Source organism: Molothrus ater, chromosome 6 (assembly GCF_012460135.2).
Source record: "Molothrus ater isolate BHLD 08-10-18 breed brown headed cowbird chromosome 6, BPBGC_Mater_1.1, whole genome shotgun sequence".
Taxonomy (NCBI): domain Eukaryota; kingdom Metazoa; phylum Chordata; class Aves; order Passeriformes; family Icteridae; genus Molothrus; species Molothrus ater.
The window spans coordinates 45,178,656-45,197,061 of record NC_050483.2 but is presented as its reverse complement, the minus strand read 5'-3'; the positions used below and the strand labels follow the sequence as shown (position 1 = coordinate 45,197,061).

The following is an 18,406-nucleotide window of genomic DNA, read 5'->3' as shown; positions in this document are numbered from 1 at the left end:
ACTGTTGTTCATCGCTTTCATATTCTATAATTACTACTTGAACCAGCTACTCTGTATTACTTAGGACTTAACAGAGAATAATCCCTCATCTTGTGTGCTCTGGAATTAGCCGTTCCAAGAGCATTTGTTTAAGAAATCACTTCTCTAAGCCTTGTTACATTTAGCAGAACATGAAATACCTTGTAAATATATTTGCAATATGCTAAGAAGTATGTTTTCTTATAGGTATGCACTGTGAGACATAAAAATGCTACTTATGGGATTTCATTTAGGAAGGTGGTGTACCTGTGTCACCGTATACTAATGAAACATCATTTGCAGTGATGTATATGTAGGAATATATAGAGCATAATAGGAAAGATATAAACCCCACCACAGGCAGATAAGGCAAAACAGTCTAACTCTTGTGAAGAAGAATAACAAATGTCTTATTTATCTAAAAGGTCATTTGTTTCCCAGTACAGCAATAGTGGCAATAAGGCATACCTGACCCTGCCATTGGTTCAGCCGTCAGACCATGGTGTTGATAACACCCAGGTCGTGGGCTTAAACCCTGTATGAGCCATCCATATAAGAGCTGGACTCGGTGACCCTTGTGGGTGCCTTCCAACGCAGAATACTCTGTGCGACCTGTGACATTTGCTTTCCCCGCGAGCCCCGCCCGGCCCGGCGCGTTTGTTCTGCCAGCCACGATCAGCACCTCGGACAGCGCCGTGCCCGTCCCGCCGGCTCGGCCGCGCGTCCCGGGCTGCGGGGAGCGAGCGGGGGATGCTCCCTGCCCCGGAACAGCTCGGAAAGGTCTGGCCGTGCTCAGTTTCTGCATCTGCCGAGAAGGAGGAACGGCAGGGCTTGGTGTCTGAGTGCTGGGGTAAATGTGCAACGCATACAAGAATGCCACACTTATGGAGGGATGCTGTGGGGCCTTGTGGCTTCCAAAGCATTGAGTGACCACTGTGAGTGAGTGATATGGGTGGAGACATCCAGAGGCCAAGGGAATGATGTGTATCCGAGCGGGAATGCTGGACAGAGCAAAGAGAGAGGAAGAGGTTATTACACTACGCTGCTTCCCATTCCTGTCAAGAATAGATGCCAAGTGTGTAAAATTCCACTTGCACCCCTTGTGCATCAGCATAAGGTTAATAACCTACGACAATCAATAGTTTTCCTCTTGTAATTTTCTCTCAGGCATTGTCCCATTTTAGAGATGGTAGTAAATTCCTGAAAAATCTAAAGAAAATGCTGGCTGTTAGTGTGAAGCATGTGATGTGCAGCTGTTACCCTCCTCACACTGCGTGTATGTAGTTTTTCTGAGTACTGATGTGGGTTCTTCTGTTCACTACACAAAATATGATCTGCAGCTTCCAGTTAGAGATAATGTTGTTACATATTAAATTTTCTTCCTGATTGCTGTTTTTTTTCCTCTCTCTTCAGTTTTAGTTTTGGAACAGGTGACTGAAAACAGCCTATTTACTTTCCCCTACCAAATACTCTCTTGTTCTAATTTCTGAGTTGCAAGTAAGATAATAAGATTAACAAATTTAGTTTCACTGAAGCTAATACTGCACATTAGTACTTAGGAATCTCAGGAAATTCAGAATTTCACTTGAAGTAATACTCTAAGAAAAATATGTATTTATAGATTAGAAGAAAGTAAAGACCATAACTGTAATTACGGGTTTTGTACATTCATGTTTAAATATTTGTTATATAGGCAGTAAATAGAAAAGGAATATATTCTTAATTTATACCATAAAAATACTCCCACTTTCAAATGAGCTTTTGCAACATCAGAAGGAAAATATATCAGATGCCTATGTCTGCTGATAATCAATCCAATTTCCAGAATGAGATTAGGCATCATTATAGACTTTTCCTCTAAGCACCTTTCCCATGGGATAGCAACAGAGAGCAGCCATGCAGAGTTAACATCTGATTAGAAAGAATAATACATTTTCCTGTTCTAAGACAAGCTAGTTGGGAATTGTCCAGTCCATTTCTCTGGCTACTTACCCCTCCTGAAACTTCCAGAGAAACTATGACTCCCCAAGTTCCAAGGTGCTCCAGCTGTTTAGGAAGCAAATAGAAGGAGAAAAAACTGCTTATGGTTTTCTGCAAATAAGATTTGCTTTAGTTAATATATATTTTTGTCCTGGTTAGGGATTAAAGTAATTTTCTTTAATTTGTAAAATTGTATGTTTTGTGGAAGGGTAAGTTTCCTTGGGTGTAAGTTTCAGGCTACATGAATTTCTCTGCAAATTTCTCTTCCACGCTGTGTTGTTTTCATTAAACATGTGGGACTGAAAGCTGCATCTGAGCCTGACGTCACAAACACTGTCTCTGTAAGAGCTTGAGAAAAATGTTGTCTCTCAGTGAAAATATGTTAATATAAAGGAAATTGACTGGAATGCTTAAATGTATGCATTTTTACAAAGGAATTATTTTTTTCTAAAACAATGAAAGGACTAATAAAATATTAAGTTTGTGCAAGAAAGATTTAAGAGAAAAAACTCCCTCTAATTAAAATGAAAATAAGGCAGCACAGAAAAATGTCTCCAGTGCAAACTGACTAGTTAAGAGTAAATATTTTGTGGGAGAACAGTCAATATGAGCAATAATATTGTAGAAGAGCAGAAGAAGATAAAGAAACGTAGATTTAGAAATAAATCCTAATAAACTAAATACATTTGCTAAGCCAAATCTGTGCTGAAAGTAATAGGGAAAAGACCTGGTTTATTTTAAATTGTCAAACCAGACAGTTACTCAGGAGCTTTTAGAACAGAATACAACTCTATAGCACAAAGCTGTTCGCATGATCGTGTACTGTACATTTATTTAGCCAGCACGGTACTCTATAGAGTGACAAAGCTGGGGGAGCACGTTTTCCTGACCAAAACTCTGGACGTGGCGAGGGGGTTCCCCGGCGCTGCTGCCTCATGCGGCACGGAGAAGTCGCTTCCACGTCCGTAAGGTCGGAAAGTGGTGACTTTGCCATGTCAAACGCTTTGAGAACTGAGGCTGAAAAGTTCTGTATGGGGAAATTAGGGCTTGAATGGGAAGTCATTTTTGTGCGGTGCATGACTCAGGCGGTGGGCTGCAAGGGTTAACTAATCGTCATTAAAAATTACAGTTGACATTTTCTTCTCGGATGGCAGGGAGCTGGCGTGCCGCCGGTGCCCAGTGAGAGCGGGGGGTGGCTTGCACGCACGGCCGACAAGGGGCTGGGACTCTTCCAGCCCCAGGGGCTGCCGAGAGCCGGCGGCGGTGCGCCGGGGGAAAGACAAGGGACGGACATGTTCCTCGGAGGGGCAGTAAAAATAAAAAAACCCCTCAGCTTGGGGAAAGGGGAGAAGACAGAGCCGCGCTTGAGAAGGGAAAAAAGAAAAAAAAAAAAAAAAGAAAAGGTAAATATAGGAAAGCCCCGCGACACGCCACAGCGCGCCGTGGTGAAGCGCGCTCCCGTCCGCCCGCTCGTTGCCATCGCTCGGTGGCCGGTCCCCGCTCTGTCCCCGCTCGGTCCCCGCTCGGTCCCCGCTGGGTCCCCGCGCCCCCCGCCGCCCGCCGGGCCCGCCCGGCCGCTGACGGCGCCGCCCTCGGCGCAGGCGCATCCGGGGCGCGGGGGGGCCGGAGCGGCGCCGCGCCCTCGCTCCGCGTCCCGGGCGGTGTCTCAGCGCAGCCATGTCTGGCGGCGCGGGGCGGCGAGGCGCGCTCGGGCGGCGGCGCCCTCTGTGAGGCGGCGGCGGCGGCGGCGGACGAGCGGCGGCGGCGGGCATCCATGTCGGCGGGCAGGGATTAGCGCGGCGGGCACCCAGCCGAGCGGAGGGGGCGGCCGGCCCGTCGCCCCCTTCCCGCGGGGTCTCCGGCGGGAGCGAGCCGTACCCGGCTGGCGGGGGCGGGTGGACATGGCTGACCGGAGCGCGCCGAGCTGCCACCTGCGGCTGGAGTGGGTCTACGGCTACCGGGGTCATCAGTGCCGCAACAACCTCTACTACACGGCCGCCAAAGAGATCGTCTACTTCGTGGCGGGGGTCGGCGTGGTCTACAGCCCCCGGGAGCACCGGCAGAAATTCTACCTGGGGCACCAGGACGACATCATCAGGTACCGCTGGCGCCGCGCGCCCCCGGGCCGCATCCCGCCGCGGGCTCCGACCCGCTCCGGCCGTCCCGGCCCCACAGCCCGGCTCGTCCCCCGCTCGCTCCTCCCTTCCCCCGGGAGCGGGGCGCGAGTGTCCCCCGGTGCCGTCCCGGGCAGCGCCGGTGGTGCGCGTCCCGCCGGTGCTGTGGGGATCCGGGGGTCGGAGCGAAATACATCAAGGACAATCAGCGCTTCCTCACCGCCCCCCCCGCCCGGGCTTCGCCGTGGGTAGAAACAGCCTGGAAATGGCTTTTAGCTGTCGGATTTAATCAGCCGTGTTGTGTGGCCCCCGCTGCCGCCGGTGTGCGGTGCCGAAACTCGTACGGGCGCCTGTGCCCGGCGCGGCAGCCCGAGGGTCGCCGCTCGGTCCCCGGCCGCCCCTGAATGTCAAAGGGCCGGCGGGAGGAGAAGCATTAATCGCGTGTGTTCCCGGAGCGCTTGGGCTGCGGAGGAGGTTAATCTGTAGCAGGTAGACCTTTGTCTGGTGTTTAAAAGGCGACGATTACATGGGGAATTAGTGGCCTGCCTGTAACTCACGCAACTTTTAGGGTAATCTAAAAAGAACAGCCTTTCTGGAGAAGTTGCGGCTTCTTCTGTAGCTCAGTAGTCCATTTGGCAGGGAATGTTACCAGGTGCTGAGTCCATTAAAAAAATTAATTACAAACTGATGTTGCAAAAGAAGTGTGCTGGTATGATTTCTTATATCGTTCCACTCCAAGGATGCTTTTGTAAGCCTAGTGGTGTTGTGAGATCAGTAAGAGAATTTGAGGAGTATGAAGGGCAGATGTGAGCCTGAGTCATCAATCTTTTCCCTTACAGTAGGTGTCATTGCAGATGGATTTTAAATTCTTATTTCCTTTGGTCTTCCTATTGGGGTAAGAGCTAGCAGTAGATACTTTTGTAGGTCTTTTGTATGTTTAAGAGCACAAAATTTGTTTTTATGATGCTTAGTGCTCCCAGGCGTACCTCTGTATGTGTTACTCATGAGTAACAGGTATTGCCTGTAGAGAGCAGAATAGATGCTATGTCTTTCATTTAAGCTTTTAGACACGCAATAAAACTTGGTCACTATGGCCACTTTTTTCCTTTGTTTAAATCTTTTGGAAGGAATTTAAATAGCTCTGAAGTATGGCTGTGAATGTTCCTGAGAAGGGTGTCACTTCCATAGTATATTTCTCCTTGCTACTAAATATGTGAAGAAAACGTTGTCAATGTACCACAGTAGAGTGTCATACTAGGGGTGTTGAGTCAGGAGTTTGAATCACTATTATTTGCATTGCTTAATATTTTAACATTCTCAGTTTAATCCAGGAAAAACTGTTTTCTTAAGAACTGCTAGCCACCTGTGATGTCAGGTGCTGCAGGAAATCCAGATCTGCACCTTGCTATTGTGCTAGGGGAGCGGTGGCTCCCGCTCGTTCTGAGGTCGCGACATTTAATACCATCTATTCAGCAGTGCTTCCGAGTGACACTGTTTGTTTCAGTAGCACTTCTTATAGCAGAAGAATTAAATGGTTTGAGCTACAACCGGACAAGTTTTTTGTTTGCATGTGGTAACAGTTTCTTGCTCAGTCTCTCTCAGTTTTGGTACAGTGTGCTACATTTGGCTAAAATGTGACAGAATTCTTTAGAATAGTACTAAACAAAAAAACCCTACAGAACCCAACAAACAAACAAAAATCTGCTGTAAGTCAGCTAACTGGAGAGAAAGTGTGTGTGGTTTGTGTAAGTACTTTGATTTGAATGATACCATGGCCCATTCAAATATAGCAGCTTCTTCTGCTCTGAATTGTATTGATGCGAGAATATAATTCTAAGTATGATAAGTATGCAGTTAGAATTTTGCATGGTTCTTAAATGCAAAAGCTATACAGAAATATTAGTATGCATAAAGAGGAATGCTTGGTTTAAAAGCAGTGTGGCTATTTCTAATAGTACGATTACTTGGTACTTTCTCTAAAATGCAACGTGGTACCATTTAAATGCCATCTCACACTTTTGCTGACTAAACTTGAGTATCTAAACATGTTAGTTCTTAATATTTAAAGGAGACATAGGAAGGTCAAATATTAAAAAGGCAACAACAAAACCCAAAGCCCAAAAAGCAGGTGCAAAAATTGGATTATGTAATATAGTAATCGGTGTTACTAAATTTTCTCTCTGAAGATAAACTCAACTGTTGTACTGGAAAAGAATGAATGTATTTTGTGCTTTAGCAGTCTCAGCAAGAACTGTGCATGCTGAGATATTTGGGATTTTTTAGTGAAAGCAATGGGAGGATTAAGTGTCTTTTTACAAGTATGGGATCTAATTTGTGAAAGCAGTTCTGGAGTCTGAAAATCTTATGTATTTAAAGAATCAAACTTTCATGAGCCTAGCTCCATAGCTACAGGGACTAAGCATAAATATTGCTCACTACATGGTGATATTATTAGTACTTTTCATTATGAGAACTTTCATGTTGTTATCATTCTTTGGATGACATTGTAATTGTAAACATCAATCAGGAGAGAGGAACTGTAGTTCTTAAGTCAGAGACCATTTCTTTATTAGTAGAAAACAATATTGGAGTAATGGACAGTCATAGGACATTTTCCATTGGAAATTTCTAACACTAGCATTTAGTTTTTGTTCTGCTTTGAGGTTTTACCTGCTTTGTTAATGAAACTCTGTAAACCTGCTGTAATATTTTTATATGATTAGGTGTTTTAACGTGATTTGTTTTCAGTATGAGTGTCTAATCTTAATTTTAATCATGGTGTCCACACCCCAAACTCCTCAGCCTCAGTTAACTGTATAGTAAAAGTAAGAAAGCTCTCTTTCAGTGTTTTGTCCCTCAGATCTATTGAAAACTCTTTTGGACTAAAAGAGGATAATGAGGATCATTTCAAACATCTTTTATTAGTCTGTTTTGGTGGTTTGTTTAGGTTTTTTTGGGTTTTTTTTTTTGGGTTTTTTTTGTTGTTGTTTTTTTTTTTTAATTTGAACAATCTCGGTTGTAGTCCATTTTTAAAAGTACTTTTCTTGCTTGCTGGTGAGCTTTTGCTTTTTATGAATTTTTTTTTTATCTCATCTGAGAATTATTTTCCAGAAATCAACTCACTATTCTGGAGGATACAGTTACATGTTTTCAATCTTACTTGTCTCCCATTACTTATTCATTTGCATATTTTTATGGTTGAGGTCGAGGAATGTATGCAAACACTTGTGGAAAGTATCAGCTGCAGAAATGCTTTGGAAATTTGCCTCTTTCAGGAGTGCAGTTAACTGAGTTTCTTATATTTTCAGGAGTAAATAAGGAGAAAAATCTTGTACATGAAATCTCAGGTGACTGGCTTTGATCTGTTGCCAGCAGCATAACTTGGATGTCTCCTGTGTTTGTGGAAAAGTTCCCCTGTCCAACCATGGCTGTGTATGTGTAGGAGATACTAAAACTGAATGAAAATGCAAGCTATTCCTACAAAGCTACTGGTTTCAAGTGTGTGTTCTTAGGATTTCATGCATCACCAGACAAGCTTGTGATCTGTAGAATGGTTTGCTTTCTGGTAGCTGAGGAAGAAACTGTGTCTTGTTGTTCAGGTTAGATCTTAACTTTGTTCTCTCCAGAATTTTATTAGTTTAGAGGATCATAGGGTTTTTAATGTTGGCTGATCTTCCCATTTCAGAGACACTTAGCGGGATTGTATTTAAATCTGACCTGAATCAAGATTTCAAAAGATGCCCCCTCAGAGTTTTAACTTGTCAGACTGTAAAACTCATGCTCACGTTGAGGCTCCTTATTTGTCTGGGCTAGCCAAAACATATTTATGAATTTTATTTTTTTTGATATGAGAAGATTGAAAATCCTGAATTTATCCACCTTTTTAAATGGCAATCTACTGGCAAAAGCCTTTGATGTCACTAGGACAATTGTCTATGCTGATGTGCTCCAAGGAGACCACTGACATGCTCCAAGGTGACTTGTAGAATAATTTTTCCTTTTGGTGTATTTTTTTGCTCCTTCCCTTCCTTCCCTTCCTCTTTCCTGTGACCATCTTTTTTTTTTTTTCTTCAAAGTACTGGAATTTTACTGGGAATTAACTTTTCATGTGACATTGATGAAAAATAATTGAAATAATAAACCAAATAATTGAAAAATAAAACCAAAACATAAGGTTAAACCAGTGCATCTTTTTGAGAGCTTTAGTAGACTTGGGAAAATTTTATATTCTGCTTTCCATGATTCTTGATTTCAAACTTTAGCACTTATTTGTAATTCTCCTTTTGCACCATTACCTTTATGCTGACACAAAACCACACAACTGTGCCAGTCACAGAAAGAAGAATTATGTTTCTCTGTCAGAAGGAAACAAATGAGGAAGAGTTGTTATCTGTCCTACTTTTTTAATATCCATTATGTGAGCTGGCTGGCAAATAATAGTGCTTTTGTATATTCTTCCTAGAACTTAATCACTGTGACTGCTTGATTAAGATGTTTGTGATACATTTAGGTTTTATTGCTTAAGGTAGTTGCTGGCACATTTTATGCTAGTAAGAACTCTTGAATCTCTGCTGATAATGGCATTTATGGCTCTGCTGTTGAGCAACTCTAGGCTGTGTCTAAGTCAATTTCCCTTCTTGTCTGAAGTCTGTATATTTTTCCTTGTCTTGGACTAAGTTGGGGGAAAGAAATCATCCATCATTTGCCCCAGGACACATGCTATGTTCTGCTTTTAGGGCAAACATAAAATATTATTCAGAAAACATTGAAATTCTTTACTATTAGGAGTTCTAGTACCAGAAACTAACCAATACCATGCTACAAAGGCAGAGGAGAAATAAATGCTTGTACTTTCTGTTTAGTTAAAACTTGGTCATTTTCCCCTTTGTGCCCTCTGTATCCAAGACTGTAGAGAGGTAAATTGCATGTTTACAGAGAGCAGAGCTATATGCAAGACAGGTGGAAAGAATGGCAAAGCATTTGTCTCTGTTCTCACAGAGACAGGCTTTAGCTGATTCCAACAAATTAATTTGCTTGTCTAAATCATGGCTTTTCTTAGGACAATTTTTCTTGTTGCTGTGAACTCTAGGGATTACCTGAACTTTGTTTCCCAAGGAATAAAAATAAGCAGCCAAACCTCTGGCCACTAAACTGAGATCTTTTCAGGCACTTGATTTGAGACTGTCATCTTTTTATATTTCAAATTTCAACTTAATCTCCTTCCTGAGATACTATGATTTTGTTTTTGTATTCCAAGGCAAAATAAACCATTTATTTTAGTGTCAACAACATTTCTTAGCTTCTAGTGAGAATCAAACCCACTAACATCATCTCTTCTCTCTGGTGTTAGTGCTGTCTGCCAACTCTGATTTATCTATTTATTGCCACACTCTGAGTATTATTCCAACCATCAGCATCTAAGGAATTGTTGGACTCTGTGAGCTGCTTTCTAAGACTGCTCCTAGATAATGGTCTCTGGGAGGCAGGTCCAGCCTTCCTCTGTGTGCCTGTCAGCTGTGCTTTGCAAGCAGAAATTCTAGCAGTGCAGTGATTAGTCACATCCTAGTTTTGAATGGCAACAGATCTGTTCTTCCCCCTCTCTTTTCATTAACTATGCAATGTTATGACTTTGGATGACCTGCTGTTGGACTTTTTTGTAAAGATACTCAGTATTTCTACCACCTCATTGTATCATTCTGCCTCTCTTTGATCCCTTTTCATTAGATGCTAGTAATAAAATAAAATTAAAAAAAAACCAAACAAACAAAAAACCAAAACAGACAATTTTCTCAGAAAAAGAGCCAAACATGTTTCACAAGAACATAGAGGAAAGTTATTTTCTTTCCATATTTTGTGTTCCCCCAGTAGTCTGACACCTTAAGAGTTCTCAAAAACCTCAACAAACAGTTGGAGCAATTGAATGTTGGGGTATCTGCTGTCAGGTTTATTGTCTTGTTCTTGTCTGGAATAAATGGTGTATGTTTCTGACCTAACTCCAGATGACAGTCAAGCACAAATGTTAAGGAATGGATACTAAGCACAGCTATAGAATTTTGTCAGGTGAAATTGTATTAATTGGTTTGGCAGCAGATCTGTGAATTTTCACTAGGAATTTCATGATTAGTAACAGAATGAATACTAGGTTGCCACATAAGGAAAAATTTCTAATTATCATTTCTAATTATCATAAAATATCTAAATATCATCATAGCCATCAAAGGAGGCCAGTCATCCCCCATTGTAGCCTCTAATAACTGGAGAAAAACAGGAATAAAATCCATTTTATAGTTATGCTTCAAATGTGAAATGGATCATGCATAGAAACACCTCAAAATGTAGCTTGTCTAATACTTAGGAAACATACAAGGTGCATGCAACCTGGATTATTAGGTATGGTGTTGGGAAGCCAGTCTTTGTTCCCAAGTCCCAAGGAAGGTCCTTGGTAGGAGTATTTCCCTTGACTCAGTGCTGGTGAGGCTGCCCCTGGAGTATTGCAAACATAACTTAAAACATAACTACTGGGTGCCATTCTGGGCTCCTCAGGACAAGAGACATGAGGAACTACTAAAGAGGCTCCACTGAAGGGCCACAAAGATGATTAAGAATCTTGGCCATCCCTCCTGATGAAAGGCTGAGAGAGCTGGGACCATTTGGTGCAGAGAGGAGCAGGCTCAGAGTGCATCTGATCCATGCATATAATAAATAGCTGAAGTGAAAGTGTGAAGAAGATAGGTGGATCCAAGCTCTTTTCACTGGTGCTCAGTGACAAGTCAAGTGACTTTCCAACCAAAAATAAATCCTATAGGCCCATGCTGAACAGTAGGAGTTTCCAGAATTGGCAGTTCAGTTTGAAAGCTTCAGTGTTTTTACTACAAACATGATTTATTACTTTCTTCTTTTTACATAAAAATAATTTTATGTAAATCTAGTTAAGGAAATAATTTTTCAGATTATTTTTTTCTTGAAGAAAATTAGATATGAACTATAGATCATGTATTGGTATGCAATAGAATGCTTACTGTGGAATGAAATACTTTAACAGTATTTTCTGTAAAATGGGCGGGCTTTGGGGTGTGTGCTGGTAGGTTCCTGCTGAAATGTGGCACCTGGGCTTCATTCTCCATTTGCACATGATGAGGAAACCACGTTCTTGCTTCAAAGGATGAAAGCAATGTAATGCTGAAGTCATGTGATGTACCATTCTGAGAGGTCAAATACAGGCACCCAAATCACTTGAGCAGGTTAAATCACCAAGCTATTGTACTTTGTTAATAAGCCATTAAGGCATTTTTCTTTTCTGAATGTATTTTGAGGATGATTTCTCTTTTTCCCAGAAAGTTTATATTTCCAGCTGAAAATCATATATTCTCCTTAGCTTACTCTTTGGACCTATGTATTGTCTTTTATTTTGTTTATACTAAAGATAACTCAAAAAATTAACTCACCATCTCCAGATATCTTTGTGAGCATACTCAGTTTATTTCCCTCCATGAAAGAAGTCATGACTTAAAACCTAAATTGTGTCATAATTAAACTAACCAGTCCCCCTATAAGCCTCTAGCTTCGGTATCTTTTGTCTATCAGTCAAAATGGTATTTCTTACAGCAGAAGCAATTGCTAGGACAAGGTGAGATGATTACCCTGCTCACTGTTTTATACTGTGGTTCACAAAGTCCCAGTTAAGCTCTTTCCAGCTTTTCTTGCTAAGTGGTCTCAAATGGTCAAATATTTAAAAGTCTGAAGGGAAGATTTGGGTGCATATCTTAAACAGATCAGGGGGAGAAATGAAAGACAAAATTATGTGCCTTCTGCCTCTGGAAAACCAAGTTTTCTCAGTAGTTCTAGACCTGTTCTGGAACATGTTATACTGTCTGAAAGATGTTTTTTGAGGTATTTAGTATTGAAACTTCATTAATTTTTTTTTCTTTAAAAATATTTTTCTTGGATTTAGTTTGATAAAATGAAAATATTTTAGGAATACAGAATAAAAACATTCCTGGATTCAATTTGAAGTGAGGCTAGAATAAGCCTGTTGTTTAATACACTTGCATACCATTGAAAACTTTACTTTTCCTAATTAAAACTACAGTAATAGAAATACCAAAAATATCCAGCCAGAACTGGACATTTAAAACATACTAGAAGTTGATTAAAGTAGATCAACACAGCAAGGAGCAAGGCATAGGAGCTTGCTTTCATGCATTGTGCTTTTCATAGCCAGCAGTCACATCACCTTCTGATCTGATTCTGTCAGCGCTCACAGGCAAGGTCAGGTCAGGTCAATACTCAAATGGGGAAATGTCTTGGTGCTGTAGAAAATGCTTCTCTGGATTTGGTACTTGGGTCTTTTTCTCAGAACTATTGCAACAACATGAGGCTCTAGGACAATGTCTGAGAAGAACAGGAAATGTACCCAAAAGCTTAATAATGTTTGATTCCTAAAAATTTTGGAGTATTTCTGCAGAAATGTTGAGGTCTGCCCTAATCTTTTAGGGCAGTAACTTAGCATGTTTCAATAATTTTGAGCTGTTGATTTTTTTATCCCTCTTTAATTTTTTTTAGATTGAAAACCATAGTGTACATGTTCTGTATGACATATCAAAAATTGGTTTAGACTTTACTGTAATTAATAACACAAACATTGTAGGCTTTTAAAAAAAGATGTGCTTGAAACAGAACCTGAAATAATTGCAAAAAGATGTTTCTAGTTTTATGTCATCTACATTTTGGGGTTTTTGAAGTTTAAGCTGACACTGACATTAAGCTAAAATATCCATAGAATTTAGTTGTACCTTTTATAATATATCAAGGGGGTTTTTTTACTTCAAGATGTAGTTTACCTGATTTTTCAAAATACTATTACACAACTTGCAGAATTGTATTTGTGATTTAGGACAGCACTTTTGTTTAGCATCAATGACTTTAAAGGGAAAATAGTGTATTATTCATAAAAGTGGCAAAGGTATCTAATCTGTACTGATAAAGTTTAGGCATATGCTCACATTAAAATTTAGATTTGTTAAGATACACTTAAATTATAATGCTGTTATGTTATGATCAAGGAAATTGGTTTAGTCACAATATATTTTTTAGACTTGACATAAACTATTGGTTTTGCTACATTCACATGGTAAGCAAAGCTACTGGGCACTTGAAATACCTTGAAAAGAAAAATAAAGCTGTAATTTTCCTTGAACTTAGGTAGCAGAGTGTGAAAGCTGCCATAACCATCTTAATAATTTTGTTGAATGTTTGACCTAGTTGGTGTTGAATGTTCTCTTCAAAATACATGTAGTGAAGCTACTTTGCCCAATGAGATTCTGGTGTCTCATCTGGTGTGGTATGAATTTCCCCTGGTGTAACAGTGAAGCACCTTCCAGAATGTTATAGATACATACAAATCACCTTCATTAGGGCACAGATTGCTCTGATTACTCCACTGGCTACAAAAGACTTCCACTTCTACAAGAAATACCCAGTATCACTATTTGCATTGCTGTTAGCTATTACATAGTAAGAGTAGTAGCTGGTAGCTATTACTATAGTAATAGGCTTTGAAAATGCAGTGCTTGGTTTGCACAAAAAAGGTCAGAATCAGCCAAGATTGCCTTAACTCTAGGTAGCAAAACCTATGATTGAATTTTTAAGCCTATCTTTTATATTGCAAAAGATAGAATCCACAAAGGATTATTGTGTGTGCACCATCTGATAACACCACTGCTACTCTGCATTTAAAGCAGGATGTCTTTGTGAGACCACTTCAGTTAGAAAAGCAGTGTTCCTTGTTATTTTACCTAGCTGCTAGAGGATACCTGCATCATTAAATCTCCAAAGAAATACTATAGCTTTTCTTCAGAGTAGCTGTCCTCAGCCTAGTTGTCAAAGACTTTCCTTTAACTGGGAATTCTCATCACTGTTGGGAGGCTTCCTGCTGGACTTCTTTTGAATAAGTTCCTTAAGATGGTGCCTGATGCTTATTTTTCTATGAAAGCCCTGGGTATTCAGATATTACTTCAGAAAATACAGTGAACAATCCTTCCAACCATTTTTCATAGGTTTCTAATTTAATTTCACTGCTTGATCTTCCAAGCTTTTTCAGAGGAATTCCTTTGTAGTGCCTATTGCTTTGGGCTGCAGACAGGATGGATCAAGACTCATAACTGTATGCAAAGGTCAGTTTGATTACTTTGCCTTAAAAGCACATGTCATTTTAGCAAAAAGCCTCAAAAATTCCACAAAAATCACCAAAAAGTCATTCAAAACTAAATCTTCTAGTCTAACAGCAATGTCCAACTTCTAATTGCTCAGATATTCATGGGGTCATCTTTGATAAATATTTTTAGAGGCTCCTTTTTTGGGATTTGAATTCAAGAATTGGAAGAAATGTGTCCAGAGTGAGTAAATGGAGAGAATAACATGAGTGTGAACAAAATGATCAGCTCTAGAGGTGCCTGCAGTAGTGCTTCCACTGATGGTTTAGCCAGCTTGGTGACAGGTTACATTTAGGGAACTCTTGCATTTGCCGTGTGTTGACTATAGAAAGTATTACACCTTAAACTTCCTTTAGCTTTATATGAAGTATATTGATAAGATATTTGGATATTTGGCATGAAATTACATGCAAATAAATGCTTGATTCAGGGGAAAAGTTCAAGTGAAAGAAAAGAAACTAAACTGAGGCAAAGGACCAGACCTAATAATAAAGAAAATGTGTCCAAAAGCTGAAAATTATGTTTAGAAATTGCTCATAGTTACATTAAAGTCATTGTGTTCTCACAATGTTCATACATTTCACTCCTGATTATTGAATGTATTTTTTACTTTACCCCAACTGAGAATGAAATTTGTAGATATGACATATTTTTAAAACAATGTTCTCAAAGAGTGTTTTGCTGCTTTGATTCTTTCTATTTATGTGGTACGTTTCTTGTGACTAAATCTAGTTGGATATTTTAAAAATAACAGTGACCCTTCAATTTTCTGAACCATAGGGTAACTTCAAGAACAAAGCTCCTGTAAATGTCAGACTATGATAAAGGTGCACACAAATATTATATATACATGCCACTGGGGGAAAAACCCCAAAATGTATTAAAATATAAAAATCACTTTAAAGGAACTATGCATTTTAGTTGTGGTGGTGAGATGTCTCTATTTTATCAAGACAGCCTGCATGCCGAATGAGTGGATTAATTCTATGTTTTGGTTAGCTGACAGCAGTATAAACCTTCTCCTGACTTTTAGAACTGTGCTAATCCCTGTTCCCTGTTTATAATCCCTCTACAAGAGCAAGCAAGGTGAATGATGCTTTATCTTAGATCAAGACAAGGCATCTGACAGCATTTGGAAATTGCCTGAAGATTTATTGTGGTGAGTGTGACATTTTAAGGGAAAAAGCCTTCTGGAGTACTTAAGGAAATAAAAGAAATATTTGAAGAACCGGTAAATGTTTGGTTTGGGTTTTTTTTTTTAGATCAAGGTTGCACATTAGATGATATTTGTGTTTTTTTGTTACAGGTTACTCTTTTGTTTACTCTTTTTTCAGTTGCTGTTACTTCTGCCATAGAAATTAATACCACAAAAAATGAATTGCCCTTGAAACATTATTCAGTATTAATTTGTAAATAATCATGATTTTGTCTTTTGCAGGTTACAACATGTTTATGAGTATTACATTATGTTGCATTCCTCATTAGGATTAGTCAATGGATCAGTATTCTTGAGATAAACATCATTTTTAGCAGAAGATTTGTATTTTCTTGAGAGTGTTGCACCTGAATGCTCTTTATCCATCTTCTCCTTTTTATTGGTTTTCAGTAATTAGGTTTGTGACACTACATGGGTGACATCTTTCATTGCCTACCAACTACACATTGACTTCTGAGTCCCTTTAATAATCTCTAGTTTTCCTATGCATCTTTCCTGTTTTATTTATGGTTCTGGTACCTGTGGGGATTTTGTTTGTTTTAGGAGATGGTGTTCTGTGTAAATACTTTTGTGGCCTCTATAGCATATTTATAGGTTTTTTTTTCCTAAACAAGAGATCAGATGTTATCCCAATTTTAAGTGGTATCCTGGTTCCTTTCACTTTTCTGGTGCAAAGTTAGATGCTGGGATGTCAATTTGTGACGAGTGTTAGAGATATCCTTGACTTTTTTCTGTAGGAAAACACCTCTGTCAAACACCTGCAGGACACCTGTAGGCCTGATATACTCAAGAACTGGAGAAATCTGGTGTATCTGCAGTGTCCAGGGCTGGCAAGACAGTGTTTTCTTCTGCTCTAAAGCTTCTTTGGTTGGTAATGAAGCACAGAATGAATGTTGTGCTTATCTCAGCTTTTTTCAATAGCAGCTCTGCCACTGCTGTCTTCCCACCACTTCTTACATTAAGCCAACTGCTAATTCTGTCAGGATAATCTTTCTGTATTAAAGAAGAACTTTTCAAAAATTGTCACTAGTTGTTCTGTGACTCCACTCAAATATTCAGATGGTAACTTCTTGCACATTGGGAAATTTTCATCAATATTTCGTTTTCTCCCATAGGAGAAAAGACTGAATTGCTGTTTAATATACTTCTTCAGAAATATGAAAGAAAATGGTACATTCTGTGATATTTTTTTCTGTGTGATACTAGAAGATCTAGTATAAGTTTTAAAAGTAATAGATGGAAGGTTAATCTAGTGGTTAAAAACTGTTCTAAATCTTGTAGAGAAGAAACAAATTGTAATGACTGGGTAAAGGGGTGCTCAGAGGGTTTTAGTAGAAAAATTTATATGTCAAGCAAGTTTATTTAGTTAAATGATGGTCAGAAGCATCCAAAATAACCTTCCTTTAAAAAGTAACTTTTGAAATAGTCTTGGCTAAAAAATTTGGAGTAAATGCTTCTTTGACCTTAAATAATTTAGTCTTTAGATTTCTAACTCAGCAATGGAATGTCTTTGTGCACTGAAAAATGAGTAATTTTGATTATGTTAAGAACTTTTGCCATGTAGTTTCAGTTTCTAGACTGTATTTCATTACTAAATTTATTTGAAATTAATTCTGTTTATATTTTATAGACATGTTTGTCTCAGTTTCCCCATTATTAAGTGGGTATGGCATGATAATTTTTAGTAGTTTGTTATCAGCTGGGTAGAATGAGAAACAGAGGTTTCCACTTTAATTTTAAACTGGTTTTTTTTTTTGTTTTTTTTTTTTTTAATCTGTGATTATTTAGTAGCTTTGTATGCTTTTCACTACATGTGTTCAGGAGCAAAGGACTGCTTTCTAACTTTGTGGCTGACAAATTCTAACCAAACCATTTACTAGTACTTCCTGATTTGTTAAGGGGTCTCTTTTGGGTCCTCAGATCTGGTGACCCAAAGGAGCTGAACAGCTGCACTGCCTCCTAAGCTCCTGACAGCTGATTGCTCTGTCTTCTCTCCACAGATCTTGCACTTCTGGTTTCCTATTTCCTTTTTTTTCCTCTCTCTCTCTCTTTTTTATTTTTTTTTCCCTTGCTGCTAGTTCTAGGGGAGTCATGTTTGACACTTCATTTGTAATAATGGTTTAAATAATTGGTCAAGTCTGTGCATTGTCGTGTTAGGAAAGAAGGTGGTTGGATTTTTTTTTTAGGTTGGATTCTTACTTATCATCAGGGTCCAGTATGTCCCATTATTGTACCACCAGTTCTTTAATATGAATGGCTATTAAAGAATAGCAGGACATTATCTCAACAAATTTATCTCCAAATGAATCTGGAGTATATGATATTTCTAACTTTCATGTGAGAAGATTTTTTAGCTAGGAACATGTAAGTAATTTTGCTATCTTCTTTTTCAAGAGGCATATTAGAAAAGAATTTTCTTCCTCAGATTATGAAAACCTGGTGATTAAATTGTCACAATCATGTAGAATTTGTAAAAATCCAGCAACCCCACTCAGTCAAAGCATGAGTTCTCCTATTGGCATTGGCAAAATCATTCATATTTGAAAAGAAGGGGAGTATCTTTATTTTTATCAGTTTTCTAGAGATGATGACTTACTAGAAAGCTGAAGCCAATCCCTTCTTCAGCAGTGGAGGATATGACAATGCAAGACAAAAATGGACATTTTCATATAGCATATAGTTCCCAGAATATTTTACTCAGTTCTCATATTTGATGATTTGGGAACTTTGCATCAGTGTTGCTTTAGTCACTCTCTGACTTTTTCCTTCTCTTTGAAGTACATCTCGTTTTTTATTTTTGCCCCCTCCTTGGAGTTCAGGAACAAATAGAAGCCCAATGCAATCTTTAGGAGTCTCTGGGTTTAAAT

At 39.3% G+C, this 18,406-nt stretch overlaps 1 protein-coding gene across 3 annotated transcripts in view; it reads left to right on the top strand.

Moving 5' to 3' along the window:
- Positions 1-3,726: 3,726 nt before the first annotated feature.
- EML5 (EMAP like 5) overlaps positions 3,727-18,406 on the top strand; it is a 98,194-nt gene continuing 83,514 nt past the window's right edge. For all 3 annotated transcript variants that reach the window (XM_054515129.1, XM_054515128.1, XM_054515130.1), the window contains exon 1: positions 3,727-4,096. In XM_054515129.1, coding sequence (XP_054371104.1) covers positions 3,900-4,096 — 197 coding nt within the window. In that variant the 5' untranslated portion in view covers positions 3,727-3,899. The remainder of the gene's footprint in view (positions 4,097-18,406) is intronic.